General features: G+C 58.5%; 1 protein-coding gene across 3 annotated transcripts in view; it reads left to right on the forward strand.

The window, feature by feature from the left end:
• The window catches only part of PTPN23 (protein tyrosine phosphatase non-receptor type 23), a 42,541-nt gene that overhangs the window by 20,596 nt on the left and 3,264 nt on the right, over positions 1-18,681 (forward strand). For all 3 annotated transcript variants that reach the window (XM_077808509.1, XM_077808510.1, XM_077808511.1), the window contains 18 exons: positions 896-945; positions 1,867-1,998; positions 3,567-3,647; positions 5,042-5,173; positions 5,469-5,516; positions 6,410-6,466; positions 7,947-8,005; positions 8,494-8,573; positions 9,041-9,155; positions 9,756-9,821; positions 10,577-10,722; positions 11,056-11,364; positions 12,417-12,571; positions 12,996-13,147; positions 13,802-13,981; positions 14,531-16,907; positions 17,524-17,708; positions 18,155-18,259. In XM_077808509.1, the coding sequence (XP_077664635.1) occupies positions 896-945; positions 1,867-1,998; positions 3,567-3,647; positions 5,042-5,173; positions 5,469-5,516; positions 6,410-6,466; positions 7,947-8,005; positions 8,494-8,573; positions 9,041-9,155; positions 9,756-9,821; positions 10,577-10,722; positions 11,056-11,364; positions 12,417-12,571; positions 12,996-13,147; positions 13,802-13,981; positions 14,531-16,907; positions 17,524-17,708; positions 18,155-18,259 (4,429 nt within the window). The remainder of the gene's footprint in view (positions 1-895; positions 946-1,866; positions 1,999-3,566; positions 3,648-5,041; positions 5,174-5,468; positions 5,517-6,409; positions 6,467-7,946; positions 8,006-8,493; positions 8,574-9,040; positions 9,156-9,755; positions 9,822-10,576; positions 10,723-11,055; positions 11,365-12,416; positions 12,572-12,995; positions 13,148-13,801; positions 13,982-14,530; positions 16,908-17,523; positions 17,709-18,154; positions 18,260-18,681) is intronic.

Below are 18,681 nucleotides of genomic sequence, written 5' to 3' on the forward strand. Positions count from 1 at the left end.
CTCCCAGTGCCTCCTGCACACTGGGGGAACAGCTGTTTAGCAGCATGTGGGAGGTAGAGGGAGGAGCAGGGACAGGGCATGCTTGGGGAGGGGGTGGAAAGAGGCAGGGAAGAGGAGGGGCAGGAGGTAGGGCCTGGGGGGATGGGGTGAAGTGGGGGCAGGGCCTGGGGCTGAGCAGGGGGCTTGGGTGTCTGCAAAAAAAGTAAATCAAAATGGGGGTTCTCGGATTGCTAAAGTTTGAGAACGGCTGGTGTAGATGCATCGATAAAGGGGTCTGTATTAGTGGATAGATCGGCCCTTTAAAGTTGCTAGACTTGCACTAGCTTAAACCAGGGTTGAGTCTGGCCCCTTAGGCTTTGAGCCAGAGCCTCAGCTTGGAGCTCAAACAGAGGCTGAGCCAGAGAAGATGGAGAATGGAGTCACGTGCTGGGCACTCTTTCCTCTGAGTCAGTGCGGATCCAATGCTCCAGGGTGGCGCTTGGGGTGCTGCTAATTTTACCATGAGACATGCAATAGAGATCCAGATCACTGGGTTTTAGAGCCCTGGTACAAGAGTAAGAAAGGTAGCCCCAAGTGTTTGTGACAAAGCCCAGCTCCAGGTGGATGTTCCTGCTTCCCCAAATTGCAATAGCCCTTGTAACTGCAGGGAGAAATCTTCATTTCTTGTTCTGAACTGTTTTACGGTGCTGTGCATGGTTGCAGCGCTCCACCCCAGAAGTGGCTGCCTCTCGGTAGCTGAACTGATTGGTATTATTTGTATGTTTTATGTGGCTCGGGAGCCTTTGGAACAAAATGTGCAGTGTAAATGTAGCTGTGTCAGTTGTAGACTGGCAGAGGGGCTTTAATGCTGCAGGAATGCGCCAATGGCCTGATCTGAGCTTCCTGTTCCCAACAGGGGCATTGCATTCCATGCTGGGCGCCATGGACAAGAGAGTCTCCGAGGAGGTAAAGATGCTAAACACCTCGTGGTTCCCCCCTTTATCATGGGTGGTCTCTTTCAAACCAATGAGAGCACAAAGGTCGGCGATAGCTAATCTCTGGTGGGGACTTGTCACATTTACTGAAGTCTGAAGATTTTTGTGTCCCTCATGCCAGGTGCTGGGATTCCCGGGACTGGGGGAGAGGAATGAATACAGTATTTTTTTTTACATTGTGTATAGTTATAGAAACCCTGTAGCAGTGTCTGTGGCAAGCTCTGGGCACCCTGACATAATTTAACACCCCAATGTAACCCCACATGCAGTCTTCCCTCCAGCCAATAACAGAACCTCCCCCACCCTCCAAGCAGATGCTCGGAAAAGACGGGCCTGACCACGTGCCCTGATGGCAAGGACCCCTCCTGGAGAGTCCTGCCAGCCACTCCCTCCTCTCCCAACCTGGGGAGCTCCCAGCTGACCTGGCTCATGGAAGCATCACCTGGGAAGAGAGTCCCTCTGCTGACCAGCTCCCAAGCCATGTAGAAATTCACAGCTGAAAATCAGCACCAGCCCCGTCTGGGAACCCGACGGCAGCTAGAGCAAGGGGGTAACTTGCTTCTGGCAGTAATAAGCAGTAGGTGCTTTTGGCAACCTCTCGGGTCTGAGTGGTCTCATGGGGTCACCCCGTGTAGAGCATCATGGTTATCCAGTCTCCAGGTGATGAAAGCCTGGATAACTGGGGCAGGAGAAGGTTTAACTCCCCTTAAGATGGTAACATTTGGGGTTTCGTGAAGGCAAAAGGTAATTAAAAGAAATCCTGCTGCGTCTCTCGGCTGTTGGTAAATTTCGGTAATCAAGGCAGGATGGCGTCTGTGCAGCGCCCTCTGCTTTGGCTTGGGTGCATTAGAGCCTTACGTGTTTCTTCTCCCTCTGCGGCGGCCCTGGCCAGGGCATGAAGGTTTCCTGCACCCATTTCCAGTGTGCGGCCGGGGCTTTCACCTACCTGCGGGATCACTTCCCTCACTCGTACAGCGTGGACATGAGTCACCAGATCCTTAACCTCAACATCAACCTCATGCTGGTAAGGGTGGGTGCTGGCTTTGCTGCTCACCGTTCGTGCTGGGATCCAGTGGCTGGGCTCGTTAGATGCAGTTCATTTAAAGGGATCTCACCAAAGCTGACGAGGCGAGGGGAGAAGGAGACGTGCTCAGTATTGGGCCTGGCATTGTCTCATTTTTCAAAGGCCAGATGGAGTGGGAGCCACCCTTGGACAGAGCTGGATAAAGATGGAGTTGTCCCAGTACTTTGGAACATACAGATTGTAAGCCTGCTGTCTGCTTAGAGGGAAATTGTCTGCAAAAAGTGGCCAAGAGAGGCTTCCGGTGTCTGTCCTTCTTCAGGAGAGATCTTAGAGTGCTGATGTAGGGGAGGAATTGCGAGTCCGGCTCCAGAACATAAGCTGATTCTCTTTCCCTGCCCCCCTTCCCCCCCCCCCCCCCAGGGACAAGAGGAATATTTTCCTCTCCATCTGTAGGGTTGCATGGGTGGCTGCATGCGTTGTGGGGTCTGCTCGCTTTCCTCAGAAAGTGGCCAGTCCCCAGTATGTCAGGCTGGGATACTGAGCTCTCGAGCCTAATGGCCTGAACAGCAAAGGGAGTTTTAAATGTCAAATCGGGGAGAATAAAAGTGGTAAGGAAACAAGTTGGTTCCCGTTTCCAAGGGGTCGGGGGTGGGGCTATTGACAGAGCAGGTGGAAATAACTTGACGTTGTCGTCCTCGCTGTAGAGGAGAAAGGTAGAGGTGGGTGCGAAGGAAGCTGACCTGGCTTACTGCGTCAGCGGATCCCATTATAACGGCACCTGCCTCTTGCATGCTCTTTGCTTTATTCATTCTCGTGTGCAGCTCTGGGAGGCGTCAGACTGATAGCCATTGTCTGGTCAGCACTTTGGCCTTGAAAGGGAGGAAGGGTTTGGATTTTGACTCTCCAAATGAGGTGGCTTTATTGGCTCAGCCGCACTGCCGCTGTACTGGAGCTAAGCTGAGCGTAGGTGAAGTCCAGCCTCCGTGGCCAGCTCACTTTAGCTAGGAGAAAGAAGTGGTGGAAGTGTTTGACTTGATTGACAGCCCTAGGGATTGAGCAGACAGAGCCCTGCGCTGGCAGGGGCTGACCTGTGTTTTTCAGCTCTGATCTCCAGAGCCAGTGCAGCCCTGTCCCCTAAATGGGCCCACCAATGTACCTCAGTCCTAGGGTCGCCCCTGGAAGTTAGAGGGGAGATCGGTCTCCAAGGCCATTCAGTCCGTGCTTGGCCTCACACCTGAGCCCTCCAAAGCGGCGGTGGGGTGAATCCGTACGCTCACTTCACAGTGATTTAGGGTTCCCATGGATGGGCTGGCTTTGAAGTGGCAATGGAGGGGAGAGGCTTTCTATTCGTGGCTAGTCCCATGAGCTGTTCTGGCTCCTTCGGCTTTGTTCTGCATTGTAGCTGGTCGGTGTCGGCATCTCTAGCATGGTAGACTGGAGCCACTGCTGAGTGACTCTTTTGGGGCAGGGGAGAGGGGGCTGGCTGAGTTTGGTTGGGGTGACTTTGAGGAGCCCTGGAATGCGGAGCCCTGGGGAGAGCTGAGTGTCTCCATTGCTTTTCCTGGAAGGGTCAAGCTCAGGAGTGTCTCTTGGAGAAGTCGATGCTGGACAACAGGAAGAGTTTCCTCGTGGCCAGGATCAGCGCCCAGGTGAGTTACCTGGGGAGCTCTGCTGCTCCAGCGCCTTTCCCTCTGCTGCACTATGCTCTGTGGGCACCTGAAGCGTGATTGAGACTGCTGCCCTCCTGCTGCCCTGCCATGTACAAGAACAACTCCACGGGAATCTCTGAAACCCGGGAACCAGCTGAGGTGGTTTGCAAGCAGAGAAGGAAATCCTATACACAGTCACTGCTGTGTGGGCAGCAGGGTGGGGGACATTCGCTCTCTGCTAGAGCGTGAGGGCAAGCGAGTAATGGTTTAAAGACCAAGCCTTTAAAAGTCAAATCATTTGAGTTAGTCAGTGTCTGAACTTGACACGATCTAGTCCGAATGAGGACGCTGGCTCAGGCCTTCCTGCGGCCGAGGGAGAGCCCTGTAAGCTGCAATACCTGGGCGCTGTGTGGCAGCCAGAACTCCAGCCTGCCGTTACTTCCCTGCAAAGGAATGCACATGGGAAAACATCCCAAACATACATATAAAGTGATGGGGTCTAAATGAGCTGTTACCACTCGAGAGAGAGACCTTGGAGTCATTGTGGATAGTTCTCTGAAAACATCCACTCAATGTGCAGCGGCAGTCAAAAAAGCAAACAGAATGTTGCAAATCATTAAGAAAGGGATAGATAATCAGACGGAAAAATATCCTATTGCCTCTATATAAATCCATGGTATGCCCTGATGGTGAATACTGCTTGCAGATGTGGTCGCCCCATATCAAAAAGGATATATTAGAATTGGAAAAGGTTCAGAAAAGGCAACAAAAATGATTAGAGGTATGGAACAGCTTCTGTATTAGGAGAGAGTAATAAGACTGGGACTTTTCATCTTGGAAAAAAGGGGAGATATGATAGAGATCTATAAAATCATGACTGATATGGAGAAAGTAAATAAGAAAGTGTAATTTACTCCTTCTCATAACAAGAACTAGGGGGTCACGAAATGAAGAGGCAGCAGGTTTAAAACAAACAAACAGGAAGTATTTTTTCACACAACGTACAGTCAACCTGTGGAACTCCTTGCCAGAGGATGTCATGAAGGCCAAGACCATAACAGGGTTCAAAAAAGAACTAGATAAGTTAATGGAGGATAGGTCCATCAATGGCTATTAGCCAGGCTGGGCAGGGATGGTGTCCCTAGCCTGTGTTTGCCAGAAGCTGGGAATGAGCGTCAGGGGATGGATCACTTGATGATTCCCTGTTCTGTTCACTCCCTCCGCGGCACCTGGCATTGGCCACTGTCGGCAGACAGGACACTGGGCTAGGTGGACCCTTGGCCTGACCCAGTCTGGCCTCTTTTATGTTCTTAACTGGCGCTAGGGCTTTCTTTTGGGATTCTGATGCTGTGAATCCACCCTGAGATGCCTCTTGACCGGCTCTCTCCATGTAGGTGGTGGACTACTACAAGGAGGCCTGCCGGGCTTTGGAGGACTCGGGCACAGCCTCGCTGCTGGGGAAGATTCAGAAGGGCTGGAAGAAGCTGGTGCAGATGAAGATCTACTACTTTGCTGCCGTCGCCCACGTGAGTGGGAAGAATGAGGCTGCGCCCCAGGGGAGACCCACCCTGGCCGCCCCAGAGCAGCAGCAGCCCCCCTTGCATCCCTCCGCTTGCGGGTGGCTGTGGCTGCGTAAACCCGCCGGGGGGAGGTGGTGGTGTGGTCCCCATGGGCATGGAGTTTCTGTGTGTACCTGGAGACTGGCGAAATGCAGTCTCCTGTAGAGCGTCCCCTGGCTGGCTTTGTAGGGCTTCAGTCAGTTCCTCTTGAGCCCGTCCCCGAGTGAGGACCCCTGCCATCAGCGGCTGTGTTTCCTTGCAGTTGCATATGGGGAAACAGGCTGAGGAGCAGCAGAAGTTTGGAGAACGAGTAAGTAAAACTTTTTCTGCTTTGGGTTGGTTAATCCTCCTGCAGTCCAGCTGTAAACCAAGTCCCATCTCGTGTGGGCTTGGCCTTTACCCTTTGAAGAGGTTGGGCTACACGGGGGGAACTCAACTGTCCATGATACGGAGGACACATTGAAAGCTTTGGTGTCTATTAAACTGTAACTTGGAAGCCCCTGCTGCTTCTGCACCAATCCATGAGGCAAATAGCGGATCGGCCTCCCGTACTCCACATGAACTCGGGCACCATCTTTCTTGTTACTGTGTAAATTTCCAGCTAGGCTTCTTCTTTTGTTCTAAAACTCCACGCAGGTGTGCTGCCCACGGAGGGAGCTGTCCCCCAGCAGGGGTAGAGTTAAGGCCGAAAGCTTGCGTATGCCGGTGGATGTGACTTTCCGACCCTGTTCTCAGAAGAGAATCCACACTTGCATGATTGCCATTTTCCATGTGATTCCCATTGGGTGCAGTGCAGGCACCTCCAGAGATCTCAAACGCAGGATGTGACAGTCGTCCACTCGTGGGAACACCCGCTCTGGAACCTGGCCTGGAGGAACAGCAGCGTGTGATGGCAATAGCTGGATTGCTGACGTGGCTGTGTGGGGCACTGCATTTCTCACGTACCGTCCTTCTCTAGAAAATGGCCCATGGGTGTCTCACGGGCAGAGTACCTTCATCTGGGTTGCTTGATTGTGCTATTAATTTGTTCCTCCTTCTTAGAAGTCCCCACTGTAGTTAATGGCGTTGGATTGTCCTCGGTCTCTTTACACAGGGTTCGCTGGCCTGTTTGGCTGCATGAGGCACAGCAAGTGTGTGTGCTCTTGTGACTCCTTCCCAGCTTGCAGAGGAGTTTGGCAGAACTTATCTCTGCTTTCTCTGCAGGTTGTCTACTTCCAGAGCGCTCTGGATAAACTCAATGAAGCCATCAAACTGGCAAAGGTAAGCAGCTTTCTTGTCCATGGTACCGATGGTCTTTAAAAATCCCTCTGGGATCAGTGCTCAAAATACAGGTTTTGAGAGTGCTGGTAGTGAGCAACCAGCTGTGCACTTTCTCCGAAGATCGTAGCAGCCTCGCGCACTTTCAGAAGGAGACATCTGCTCGGTGCCATCGGAGCAGGGCTGGCTAGCTTTCAGATGGTGCAAAACGTTGGTTTCCGGCTCCAGCAGCTCTCAAGGAAACTTTCCAAGCACCAGATCTCTGTGGAAGAACTTCCCAAGGGAGGTGGCGGAAGCCCCGTTGCTTGACGATAGGGAGCAGTTGTGCACTGTTAGGGAGAAAGGCTACGTGGAACCTGGTACCAAGAGGTCTATCTCTTGGCACCAAGAAGACTGGTCACTAGAATAGGTGAGAATTTGTGCGGGCGGTGGTAATCAGAATGATGTGACTTTTAAAGTCTGCCTTACAGTCATCCAGGGTTTGAAATGAATCCTCTGCCATTGGAAAGCTCAAGGTCCTGCTTTTCCAGTACAGCAGGGGGTCTGTCTCCTGCCTGGGGGATTTGTGAATGCTGAGACCTAAGACTGGTGCCTCCTGGTTTCTAGGTCTAATGGGGGTTTTGGCTCTTGCACTAAGACTGAGTAAAGCCCATTCTGGATCTTCAACAAGGTGTCCTCTCCTTCCCTGGCCCCTAGGAGCCTACGTGCCTCTCACATGTTGGACCATGGGGGGAGCGTGGGGCTTAACTGACATCCTCCATTGCAAAGAAGGAACTTGCTGGTTTAACACAGCCCTGGTCCATACGGTAAAGCCCTAAGTTTCTACTGGAGGCTGCGTCTGACCCCCACTCACTGTAGTACTGACTCCAGGTGTGTTCTACAGCTCGGGGGGGGCCGGACTCATTCATGATTTTACTACAGTGTCTTGAACCCGCTGCCCAGCTGGTGAATTTGGCCCATTTACATCACGTGATGCAGACAAGAAGTAGGTGGTGTTTCTGTTGCACAGAGGCCTGGAGAGGCTGTTGAAAAGCTCTTGGCATTGGCCTGTCTCTGCCCCCACCGAAGTCGGGGGTAAAACTCCCTTTGGGGCATGGGATGCAAGTTTGGCACAGGATTGACCCGCCTTGTGTTTGTGGTGCTCCGAATCCCAGCTGTCCGTTGTGAATAACAAGTCAGCCTGCAGAATGCAACCAGAATGCACCCAAGGGCTGGTGCCTGCCAGAGTCTGCAGGGAGCCTGCAACTGCAGCTCTGAGCTGTTCACTGCTCCTTTCATCTCCGCCGGCTGCTCATTCTGGAAGTAGGATGGGGGAAATGGGGGGGCAGTGAGGGGCTGCCAGGCTGCTTCTGCCTTCAGATCACGGCTTGGTGTGTGGAGGGCAGCAGGATGCAGCATTCAGAAGGGCGGCTCAGCGTGTTACATAGACTGCAGTGATGTGGCAGGACTGGCTGTGTTAACTCATGTTTTTTGCCTCTTCTAGGGTCAGCCTGAAACGGTGCAGGAAGCCCTGCGATTCACCCTGGATGTGATCGGGGGAAAGTGAGTCTGCAGCCAGAATTGCTTCTGGGACTGGAGTCTGTCTCTATGCTCTCTGGGGTCAAACCTCTTTGCTGAATCTCTCTCCCCGCCCCCGCCACTCACTGTGGGGAGCTTTGGCACATGCTTTTCTCTGTGTAGGGTCTCCGTATCTAGGGCCAAATTCACATGTGCTGCTGGTGAGTGTAGATCTGTACAGGGTCTTCTCACGCTGTCCGCACCGTAGCATCTCAGTGCTGTGAGCAGCTTATGTCTGTCACATGTGGTCCATCCTCTTCCCCAGAGGGAACTGGGTGGGGTTGTACCCACTGAATGGCAGGTGAGGATCAGCCTGTAGAATAGAGATGGCAGATAGTGTCTTCTGGGGGCATCGGGTGGGCAGCAAAACACCCCTTGTGAGGCTCCTGCCCACCTAACCCAGCAAGCTCACTCCTTGAGTCCCAGCCGGTCCACCTTTCCCCTCCATGGACTTACACTTCAACTGTTTGTAGGTACAATTCGGCCAAGAAGGACAATGACTTCATCTATCATGAAGCTGTCCCTGCGCTGGACACCCTGCAGTCAGTGAAAGGTAAGGCAGGCCAGACCCGGGCACGTCCATCCCTCTGCTGCTGCCCGCAGCTCTGCAAAACCACGCCATGGTTGGTGCATAAAGCTTCAGCCCCGCGCAATCCGGGCTGCGGGCTGGAGTGAGGGGGGGGTGGTCCGAGTGGGGAAGAAGCCTCTCCGAAAGGGAAGCACTTTGCGCTTTGCTCAGGTATCTTGGTAATGGGCAGCGATGAGAACACGCTGCCCCAGCAGCACAGGGGGGGTTGGTACCGGTCTCCAACCCCTTGGCACCACTGATGGCGCTCACGCCAGGGACTTCCTGCTCCCAGGGTCTCCACAGCACCTGCTGGAGGCGAACAGCTGTTGGCCGCTTTGATCTGCGTTTGGTGGCAGGCGCAGCCCGAAAAACAGTTTTGGGCACGAAGGGAAATCCTGTGTCCTTGAATAATTCGCAGGCATCGGTGTCAGGCTGTTCTCTTCTATACTCAGGTGCCACCCTGGTGAAGGCCCTTCCCGTCAATCCCACCGACCCAGCTGTCACGGGCCCGGATATCTTTGCCAAGCTGGTGCCAATGGCCGCCCATGAGGCATCTTCGCTGTACAGGTGAGTGGAGGGGATCTCCATAGCAAGTACTTCCCGAGGCAGCCCCGGGGCATCTGTGCGCTCAGTAACGGGAGGGTGTGGATCCTGCCTCGGGGGCCAGGAAGCTGGGTCCAGTGATTCCCTGCCAGAAACGTGGCGATCTCTCTCGAGCAGGGGCTTGTGGCTCTGGTGAGGATGCGTCCGGCACTCAGCACGCCGAGGTGAATGGGAACTGCAGGAGGCTGAACTCACCAGAGACCTCCCCAAACAAATCAGAACCCCCCAACCCCTCCCCACCAGGGGCTGGGTCCCCAGCACCTTGTAGGGGAGCAGCCGAAACTGGACACTCGGCTGTGCCTGCCTGAAAGGGCCCTTCCAGTGTCTCCAGTCCTGAGCGTTTCTCCCTCGGCTCTCACCTGCTCGCTTCTTCCAGCCTGGCTCTCCGGGAGCTGCTGGAACAGGGCAGTGCTAGCCCCTGGCTAGCCATAGGGCCGGCTCAGCCTGCTCCTGGAGTGCCTGAGGAAGGTTCGAGTCCTGAACAGGGTACCCAGCATAGGGCCCAGTGATTGTAAGTACCTTGGTTGGTCTGGGTGCTGAGGGGTTTTCTCTCATCTGTCCTAGTGAGGAGAAGGCCAAGCTGCTGAGAGAAGTGATGGCGAAGATCGAGGCCAAGAATGAAGTCCTGGAGTATGTGTGCTCTGAGACTGCGCTAGCGTGTGGGGTTTTCCTCGCTGGTGTGGATGGAGTTGGTCCCTGGCCAGTGCACACCCGACAGTGCGGGGGTCCCCCATTGCCTCGCTGTTCTGCGTTTCCCCATCCCAGCTGATGGGAAGTGAGCTCTGCTCCCTTCAGCCATGGCCCAGTGCGAGGTCACCTCTCAGCAATAGTGCCTCCCCCTGACCTGGCGTGGTCGGACGGCAGGTCTCCAAGGGTGACCCAAGGCACTGAAGGAAATGGGGCAGGCAATTCGGTACATGCTGCCCTTTCCTGAGTCAGTACTGAGCCAGTGCCCTAGAGGGCGCTGTGCTGCTGGAGCTCTCCTTTGGGAAGATCTGGAAACCAAGGCACTGGTGGACCCCACAGTTCCCATGGCCCATTCCCAATAGCTGGGGTATTAACCCGGGGTTCAGGCCCGGTTCCAATTTGGGTTATTACATTTTGTCTCTCTGGATTCACCCTGAAGTTTTGTTTGTCTGTGTGGTGCTCACCTTCCCTTCCTGTCCTGCACTGTGTCATGCGGTGTGTGCTGTCGTGCTCCTCCCCAGAGGTGGCTGTGTTTCCGTGCTGGCGGAGGTGACCATGGGTGTGCGTTCTGTAAAGCCCTTTGGGATCCTTCTAGTTTCTAAGAAACTGGCTCCAGCGTCTGCAAATGCTCCCATCCCCAGGGCTGTGTCTGGGAAGGGTTCTCCTGCTGCTCAGAGGGCTCTGCTTTCTGTCTACAGCCAGTTCATGGACTCCATGCAGCTGGACCCTGAGACGGTGGATAACCTGGAAATGTACAACCACATTCCCCCCATCCTGATGGAGAAATGCGCCGCGCTCAGCGTGCGGCCAGACACAGTGAAGAACCTGGTTCAGTCCATGCAGGGTAAGATCCGATGGCGTGTGTCTAGGGGAATCCCAACGGAGGAAAGGCCAGTGAGTCATGGCAAAGGGGTCTTCCTGGAGGCTGGGGATCTGACTCCTGGGCTCTATTCTCTGCCCTGATTGACAAGCCACCTCCTGTCTCTGCCTCTGCCTCCCCCGGTATGCTGGTGAAGCTCGCTAATTTCACTGGGACAAATGAGACCATTCGCTGCACCTGTCCTAGCACTGGGCCCTAGGTGGAGCCGGCTCAGTCTCCAGTTGTGCTCCGGGCCTTGCCCAGCCTCACTGGAAACACCTCCAGTGTCCTAATGCCTCTGGGTCTCTGCCCCTCCAGTGCTTTCGGGAGTCTTCACCGACGTGGAGGCCTCTCTGAAGGAGATCAGGGACCTCCTGGATGATGACGAGCTGCAGGACCAGAAGCTGCAGGAGTTGCTTGGCAAGCCAGGTTCTCCTCCTAGCCCTTCCCCGGGGCTGGCTGAGGTCAGCAAAGAGTGGGCCAAGTACATGGAGGTGCACGAGAAGGCCAGTTTCACCAACACGGAGCTGCACAAAGCCATGAACCTGCACATCAGCAACCTGCGACTGCTGAGCGGGCCCTTGGAGCAGGTGCGGACTGCCTTGCCTGCGCCGGCCTTGACGGAAGGTGAGCAACCAGCGCCATGGCACCCTGAGCCTCGCCCCTCCCTCGGAGAGCTCTGGCTGGGGCTGAGCTGTGCCGGCTCGCTGGCCTGGAGGCATTAATGCTGAGATCCAGGCTATTCTCCTTCCTTGGTCTTCCCTGTCTCTCGCTGCCCCAGAAGAATGAATCTGCTCCTGCTGTGGGCCCCAAGCCAGTGCCTTCCCTCTTGGCTTTGTCCCTCCCATGCTTTGGGCTCCAGCTGGGTCCCTCTGCAGTGCTCTGCTGGTTCCCAGCCTGTGGGGTCAGATAAAGAGCTAGTGATGGGGACGCAGGCTGGATCAGGAGGCAGGTTGGGTCTAGACTCCAGGTGAAATTTCTGACCTACCGAGGCTCCGAGCTCTGGAACACAGACAGACAGATGCACCCCAGCTCCCAGGTGGCTAGAGAGACAGCTGAGACTTGCAGTGCTGCGAGAACCTCCAGGCAACTCGGTTAAATGGTTGCAGGGGCCTAGTATTAACTGGCCAATCAGCACTGCTGAGCATGCTGCCTGCTGCATGGCTTAGATTAATAGTGACAGGGCAGAGGATCAGATCTGTGGGTGATGGGTGGAGTGTAAAGGGCAGAATGCCTCCAGCTAATGTCACACCCTTGCTCTGGCTGAGACCCCGGAGCTGCTCCCCGGGGCGGAGTCTGATCTGACGCCAGCAGCTTGCTCATCCTGTCTTGCTTCAGGGCTGGGTGAGCAGGCTGGGTTCGGTGGTGCCTCTCCATCGCCAGTCCTCTGAATGCCAGCTGGAGACTTCCTGGGGGGGGCTGTAGGAGGCAGGAGGCCCGCTTGGCTTCTGGACCCACAGCGTGTCTTGAGCAAGGGCCAAATTTAGCCCTGGAGCAGGGGGTCAGGTTCCACTGGCACCAACAGGAGCGGTACCTGCCTGTCCGAGGGATCGTTTTCCCGGGGGGTGGCTGTGGCTAGGTGAGCTGGGTGACCACAGTATGGAACCTGTACAGAGCAGGCTCCTCAGTGGCTTGGGGAGCGCCCCCAGGTGGTGATGGCTTTCTCCTTCCTCCCTCAGACGACAAGCAGGTGCTGCAGAACTTGAAGCGGATCCTGTCCAAAGTGCAGGAGATGAAGGACCAGCGGATGTCCTTGGAGCAGCAGCTCCGTGAGATGATCCAGAAGGACGACATCACCACCTCCTTAGTGACGACCGACCACTCGGAGATGAGGGTGAGGCCCGGGGCAGAGTGCCGAGCTGCTGCCTCGCCTGGGACTGAGCTGAGCCTGTTACGTTCCAAACAGACTCCCCCCCCCCCCCCACTCGCTGTTCCTCCCTGTCCCTGCCTGCCGGCCGTGGTCACATCCCCTTTGGAGAGGAGTGATCTCCTGGGCCATTTCCGCTGCTCTCCGCACTCCTAGTGCACTAGTATCTCTGGTCAGAGCTGATGGTGACGCCTGCGGTTCCCCCAGTCATACAAAGGGCCTTGCTCCGCCCTGCTAGGTATCATGCTCCTATCGCGGCCTCTTCCTGCCACTCTCAGTTGGCCCCAGCCCTCCCCACACTCAGCTTGTGGGGTTCCCCGCTGAGCTCCCCAGCCTCGCGCTCAGCCCGGCTCTCCCGCTGACCCTAGCGTGCTCCTCTCGCCCCTGACAGAAGCTCTTCGACGAGCAGCTGAAGAAGTACGACCAGATCAAGGTGTATCTGGAGCAGAACCTGGCGGCCCAGGAGAACGTCCTGAAGGCCTTGACGGACGCCAATGTCAAGTATGCGGCAGTGCGGAAGGTCCTGGCTGAGGTGGAGCACAAGTGAGTGGGCGGGAAGCATGGCGTCGCCCGCAGGGGGCAGTGGCGGTCGCTGCAGCAGAGTCCGCTCCTCGCATGCAGCGCTGGCCCTGTGCTGTGTAAAACGAGCCCAGGCCTCGGCCAGGGTCTGCCATCTCCCGTTCTCCGGTGGGGAACGCCCCCCCGCTAGCCCGAAGCCAGCCGCTCACTCTGTGTGCACCAGCACCTCTTGGCTGGCGCGGCCAGAGGGGTGGGGTCTGCGGGCCTCGCCAGCCCCTCCGCTCTTCTTGTGCAGAGATCCACATCCCAGCTGGGCCCGTGGTGGTTGCTGCTGACTTTGCCTGCCGTGCCCCATGGCGCTAACCCCAAGGCGCCCATAGGCTGCCCCCCTGCAGGCCCTAGTGTTTGACTGCTTTGAGACTGGTTCAGCTATAAACCAGAGGAGTGGTCCCCCGGGGCTGTCAGTGGAGGAGAGGAAACCTGGGCCCCCCACGGGCCGGGTCCCTGATTGGAATGTGCTGGTGCCATGGCTGGGGTGTAAACAAACCAACTCCAGGGGTGGGGCGCATAGAGGCCAGTGAGCCTTGCTCTCAACCCCCGCCCCCGCAATCACCTAGGTTTCCAGGACTGCTCTGTTAATATCGCCCCCCACTGCATACCCTGCATTGACTCTCCCAGGTGGAACACCACGCTGCAGACACTGGTGGCCTCCTATGAAGCTTATGAAGACCTGATGAAGAAGTCTCAGGAAGGGAAAGATTTCTATGCGGATCTGGAGAGCAAAGCAGCCAAGCTCCTGGAGAAGGCCCGAGTGGCCTGCCAAGCATCTGAAGCAAGCCGGCAGCAGGTCCTGGAAAGGTAGGTCACTGCCCCACATCCGGCCCACCTTGGGGGGTGGGTTCTGCTACTCCTTGCGTCTGCAGTGGTCAGCTCGTTCTCCATGTTCATGTTTCTCTGTGGGGGGGCTGGGCATGCCGTAGCGCTGAGAACCCGAACGTTGGGGTGTTCCAGGCTCCCCCAAGTCCCCTAGCGTGGGAGGGTGACTAGGAGCGGTGCAGAGACCGAGTGGCACAAGGGAGCCCCTAACAGCGACACGACGGCGCCTGGGGATGAAATCAGACGTGCAGGATGGAAGCCTCAGCCCATTCCTTAGGGCCGCAGCTGGGTGTCAAGGGCGCAGAATCCACCACTGCTGTTGGCTGACTCAGCAATAGAGCCCAAACCCCTCTCCCCTCCCCGCTCCCATGGGGGGTCCCTGCAGGAGAGGCTGGAGGTACCTTCTGCCAGCGCCCATGACGCCGGCCCTTAGAGCTGGGCTGGTGGGTCAGGGAGCGCAAAGCCTCTCCGTTCAAGGCACCGGCGCCAGGGGGCTGGGTTTTCCTCACGTGCCTGCTCTTGCTTTGGCAGAGAAATGAAGAAGAAGCCGCCTCCAAGGCCCACTGCTCCCAAACCGGCCCTGCAGAAGAAGGCCTCTGAGCGGGACCTGGACCTCGCAGCCGGTCTGGACGGGGCAGACCTGCAGCAGCTGGGCTCCCTCTCGCTGGCCGACCTGCCGGAAGAGCTCCGGAGCTTGCCCCCCGACGTTCTGGCAGCGCATCTCACCAGGCTGCCTGCGGACGCCATGGCTGCCTTCTCCATCAACCCGGCCTTCAGCAGCGGTGGCGTGAGGCCCCCAGGCCCAGAGGCTTTCCCAGCCGGCACCCGGACAGCCAACGCTCCGCTACAGCGGCCAATGGCAGCCCAGCCTGGCATTCCCTTTAACCCTGCTCAGTTCAGTGCTTCGGCGCCTCTGCCGGGACACTACTTCCCCGGCAGGCTGGCGACCCCCCCGCAAGGTGCCCCTGGGAGCCCTCTGCAAGGCCCCTTCCCCCCGCAGACCTACAGCGGGCCCCCTGTGCTGCCATCCCAGGCGATGCAGCCCCACAGACCTCCAAGTTCTGCCCCGTCGCCCAGCCCTCAGCTCTACCCGGCTGGCACCCTGAGGAGAGGCCCTGGGCACCCCAGCCCCGCCCCTGCCCCCATTCAGCCCGGCTACGCAGGCCCCCAGGTGCCTCCCCAGAGATCCTCCCCCCAGCATGTGCCCATGCCTGGCTCTGCTCCAGCTCCTATTGCCCCCAATGCCACCTACAGGATGGGGCAGCCTGTCTCCTCCTGTGGGGCTCTGCCAGGCGGCCTCCCCACAGCCATGGGCCCACCCCAGCCCCCCCGGTTCAGTGGCCAGGCCCCAGGAGGCAGCGACGGCCCTCCTCACCCCCTTGGGGTCCGCCCGGCCACCACAACTGTCGACAGCATCCAGGCACCCATTTCCAGCTACACTGCGCCCAGGGCCGTGGGCGGGCCCATGCCCCCGCGGCTCACCAGCCAGCCGCCAGGGCTCCCTCCTCAGGGCGGCTTCCTCGGCCTGCCCGCCCAGTTCCCCTACACCCAAGGTGGCGTCCAGCCATTCAGCCAGCAGCCCCAGCCCCCATTCCCAGCGGGGCCGCCCCCTCCGAGCTTCCAACAGCAGCAGTACCTGCCTCAGGCCCAGGTCCAGCCCCTGCCCATGTACCAGCCGCAGGGCCAGTTCCCGGCCCAGTTCCCTGGCCAGCATTCGGGGCTGGCGCACGTTTCTCCCCAGCCTCCCAGCCCTGCCCAGATCCATGGCCAGCTGAGAACACAGCTCTATCCGCTTCCTTCTCAGGACAACCCCCCTCACTCCTTCCCTGCAGCTATGCCCCGCGGGCCTCCCCCACGGGCTCAAAGCCTCCCAGCCGCTATGCTGGCCCCGGCTCAGCAGCTCCACCCTCACCCCTCGCTGGCAGGCATGCAGCCCATGCCAGCTGGCTCCTCAGCTCAAGTGGTCTCTGCAATGCCCTACTGTCCTGCCCCTTCTGCCTGCCATCCAGGGCCCCCTACAAACCAGATGCCGCCTGGCTCTGCCATGCCACTGGCTGGTCCCCAGCCCCCGTCTTCCAGTCAGTCCGGCCCTCACCATGTCCCATCTTCCCCCAGTCCCGCTCTGAGCCAGATGCAAGGCGGCGTTATTGTCCCGGGTCCTGCCATCCCTTCACCGGCGCCATCCCCCCAGCCATCCCTAGCTATCCAGCCTCCAGCCATCTTGCCTTCCTCTGTGCCCGGTGCCCCTTCCCTGCCACAGCGACCCCCCCCATCACTCACCCCCGGCACGGCCCCGCTGGCACAGGGCCCTGCTGAGGTCCAGTTCCACCGGCAGAGCTCTTCCACAGATGATCTCCTGTCTTCAAGCCCCGAGAGCCAGCACGGGGGCTCCAAGACGGCGGTGAACCAGCCGCTGCTGCAGCCCACCAAGGCAGATGCCAAGGAGGGGCAGAAACCCAAGGCCGTTCAGCTAATCGAGAACGACCCGTACGAGAAGCCCGAGCATATCATGAGGCTGCTTTCCGAGCTGGATCGGTTCCGGGGCGTGGTGGCCAGTCTGGAGAGGCCTGTCCCCGGGAGTGTCCCCGAGCTGGATGGCATCTGGAAGGAGCTCCAGGATGCCCAGGAGAGGGATGCCCGGCAGCTGTCCATCGCCATCGCCCGCTGCTACTCCATGAAAAACCGCCACCAGGACATCATGCCCTACGACAAGAACCGCATCGTTCTGCAGTCGGGCAAGGACGACTACATCAACGCCAGCAAGGTGGAAGACCTGTCCTCCTACTGCCCCACCATCATCGCCACCCAGGCCCCGTTGGTGGGGACGGCCTCCGACTTTTGGCTGATGATCTACGAACAGAAGGTCTCCCTCCTAGTCATGCTGGTCTCGGAGCAGGAACTAGAGAAGGTAGGATCTCCAGGAGCTCCTCAGGGCAGGACATTCTCACCTGGCAGCTTCCGTGAAGGGGGGTAGGGGGGTAAAGTGGACGGTGATCAATAGTTCTCTGTGCCCACTTGCTTGAGACAAGGGAGCTGTAGGCTGGGTCTTAAGGAAAGCTTTTGAATGAACAGGGTCGTTACACTCTGGATCAGGCTTCCCAGGGAGGTGGTGGGTCCCCGGCAGGGATGGTCCAGGTTTACTTGGTCCTGCCTCAGCATGGTGGGGTGGCTTGATGACTTCTGGAGGTCCTTCCGGCCAGCCAGGGTGCCAGCCAAGTTAGGGACGGTCTCACTTGAAAGCTGAGCTTCTGGCTGGGTGTTGGCATGGAGCCTGCTGGTGGGCCCTCTGCGTTGCCAGTTCCTCTGAGCAATTTGTTGGTCTGTGCCCCGGAGCCTGGGGCAGGAGTTGTGTTCTGGGCTGGGGCTGGGGAGGCGGGGCCAGTGGCTCAGGCCCTGGCGTTGTGTTCTGGGCTGGGGCCAGGAGGTGGGGTGGTGGCTCTGGGCTGGGGGACAGGGCTCCACTCCTTGTGTTGTGCTCCTGGGCTCTGTTCGCCGCGTGCTGAGCCCGGTCTCTCGCCCCGCAGCAGAAGGTGGTGCGGTACTTCCCGCTGGAGCGGGGCCAGCCCATGGTGCAGGGCCCCATCACCTTGATCCTCACCAGCCTGAAGGTCGCCCCGACGCACGTGGAGAGGATGATCACCCTCCAGTTCCGTGACCAGAGCCTGAAGCGCACTGTCATCCACCTGCAGTTCACGGCCTGGCCGGAGCTGTATGTGCCGCGGGGCGGGGGACCTGTCTGGGGGGCTGGAGAAGGGGGTCAGGGCCCTGGGGGCTCCTGGTACACTTGTGCTGGGGGAAGAACCCAGCCGACTGGATCAGAACTTCCCACCCTGGGGGGCTGGGCTGGGCTGCAGGTGCTCTCTTAGGGCAGAGCTTCTGTTCCCTCCCAGCCTGGCTGTGGAGCCCTGGGAGCCCAGCTGGTGCCCCCCAGGGCCCTGTGTGGTGGCACTGAGGGGAGATCTCCTCACTAGCGGCACCGTATGCCCTACCAGGCCCCTAGGGGGGAGGGAAATCAGGCCCTGTGCCACTGGGAGGAGCGTGGCACCTCCCAGGATGGGGGTAGAAGCCCTCCCCCGCATGGCTTGGGGGGCCAGGTTCTGGCACTGGGCACGGCAGGTCCTTGCCCACTCGCCAGCAGCTCCCTTCCTCCTGCAGGGGCCTGCCCGACAGCAAGGGGAACCTGCTGCGGTTCATCCAGGACGTACACGGGCACTACCTACACCAGCGCCCCCTGCACACCCCCATCGTGGTCCACTGCAGGTAAGGCAGCCCTCCCGGGGCCGGGTTCGCCGCTCAGCCCCAGCTAGCGAGCCAGTCGCTGCAGCTGCCTGGGCCCAGCGTAAGGCCCAAAGCAGCGACCCACGCGGGCACCAGGTCTCCCCCAACAGGCGGCTCCCCTCCTGCCGGGGCATGGGAGCAGGGCGGGCGCCCTGCCCATTTGGAGCAAGCCTCCCTCCCGAGCCAGAGGAGGAGCCCAGCGTAGAAAGCTAGCGCGTTGCTGGGAGACCGCAGGGCTGGCCCTTTCCCCAGGAGTTCCCAAGCCAGACTGCAGCCCTGCTATGCGGGGCAGAGGACTCCCAGAGCCCCTGGCCCCTGGGGAGAGGGACCCTCTACCCACGATGCAGTGCTGGGTAAGGGGCCAGGGACTTCCGGCTTGCCCGGGCTTCGGCAGGGTCCCCGGT

This window comes from Eretmochelys imbricata, chromosome 2, assembly GCF_965152235.1.
Source record: "Eretmochelys imbricata isolate rEreImb1 chromosome 2, rEreImb1.hap1, whole genome shotgun sequence".
In the NCBI taxonomy this organism is placed as follows: domain Eukaryota; kingdom Metazoa; phylum Chordata; order Testudines; family Cheloniidae; genus Eretmochelys; species Eretmochelys imbricata.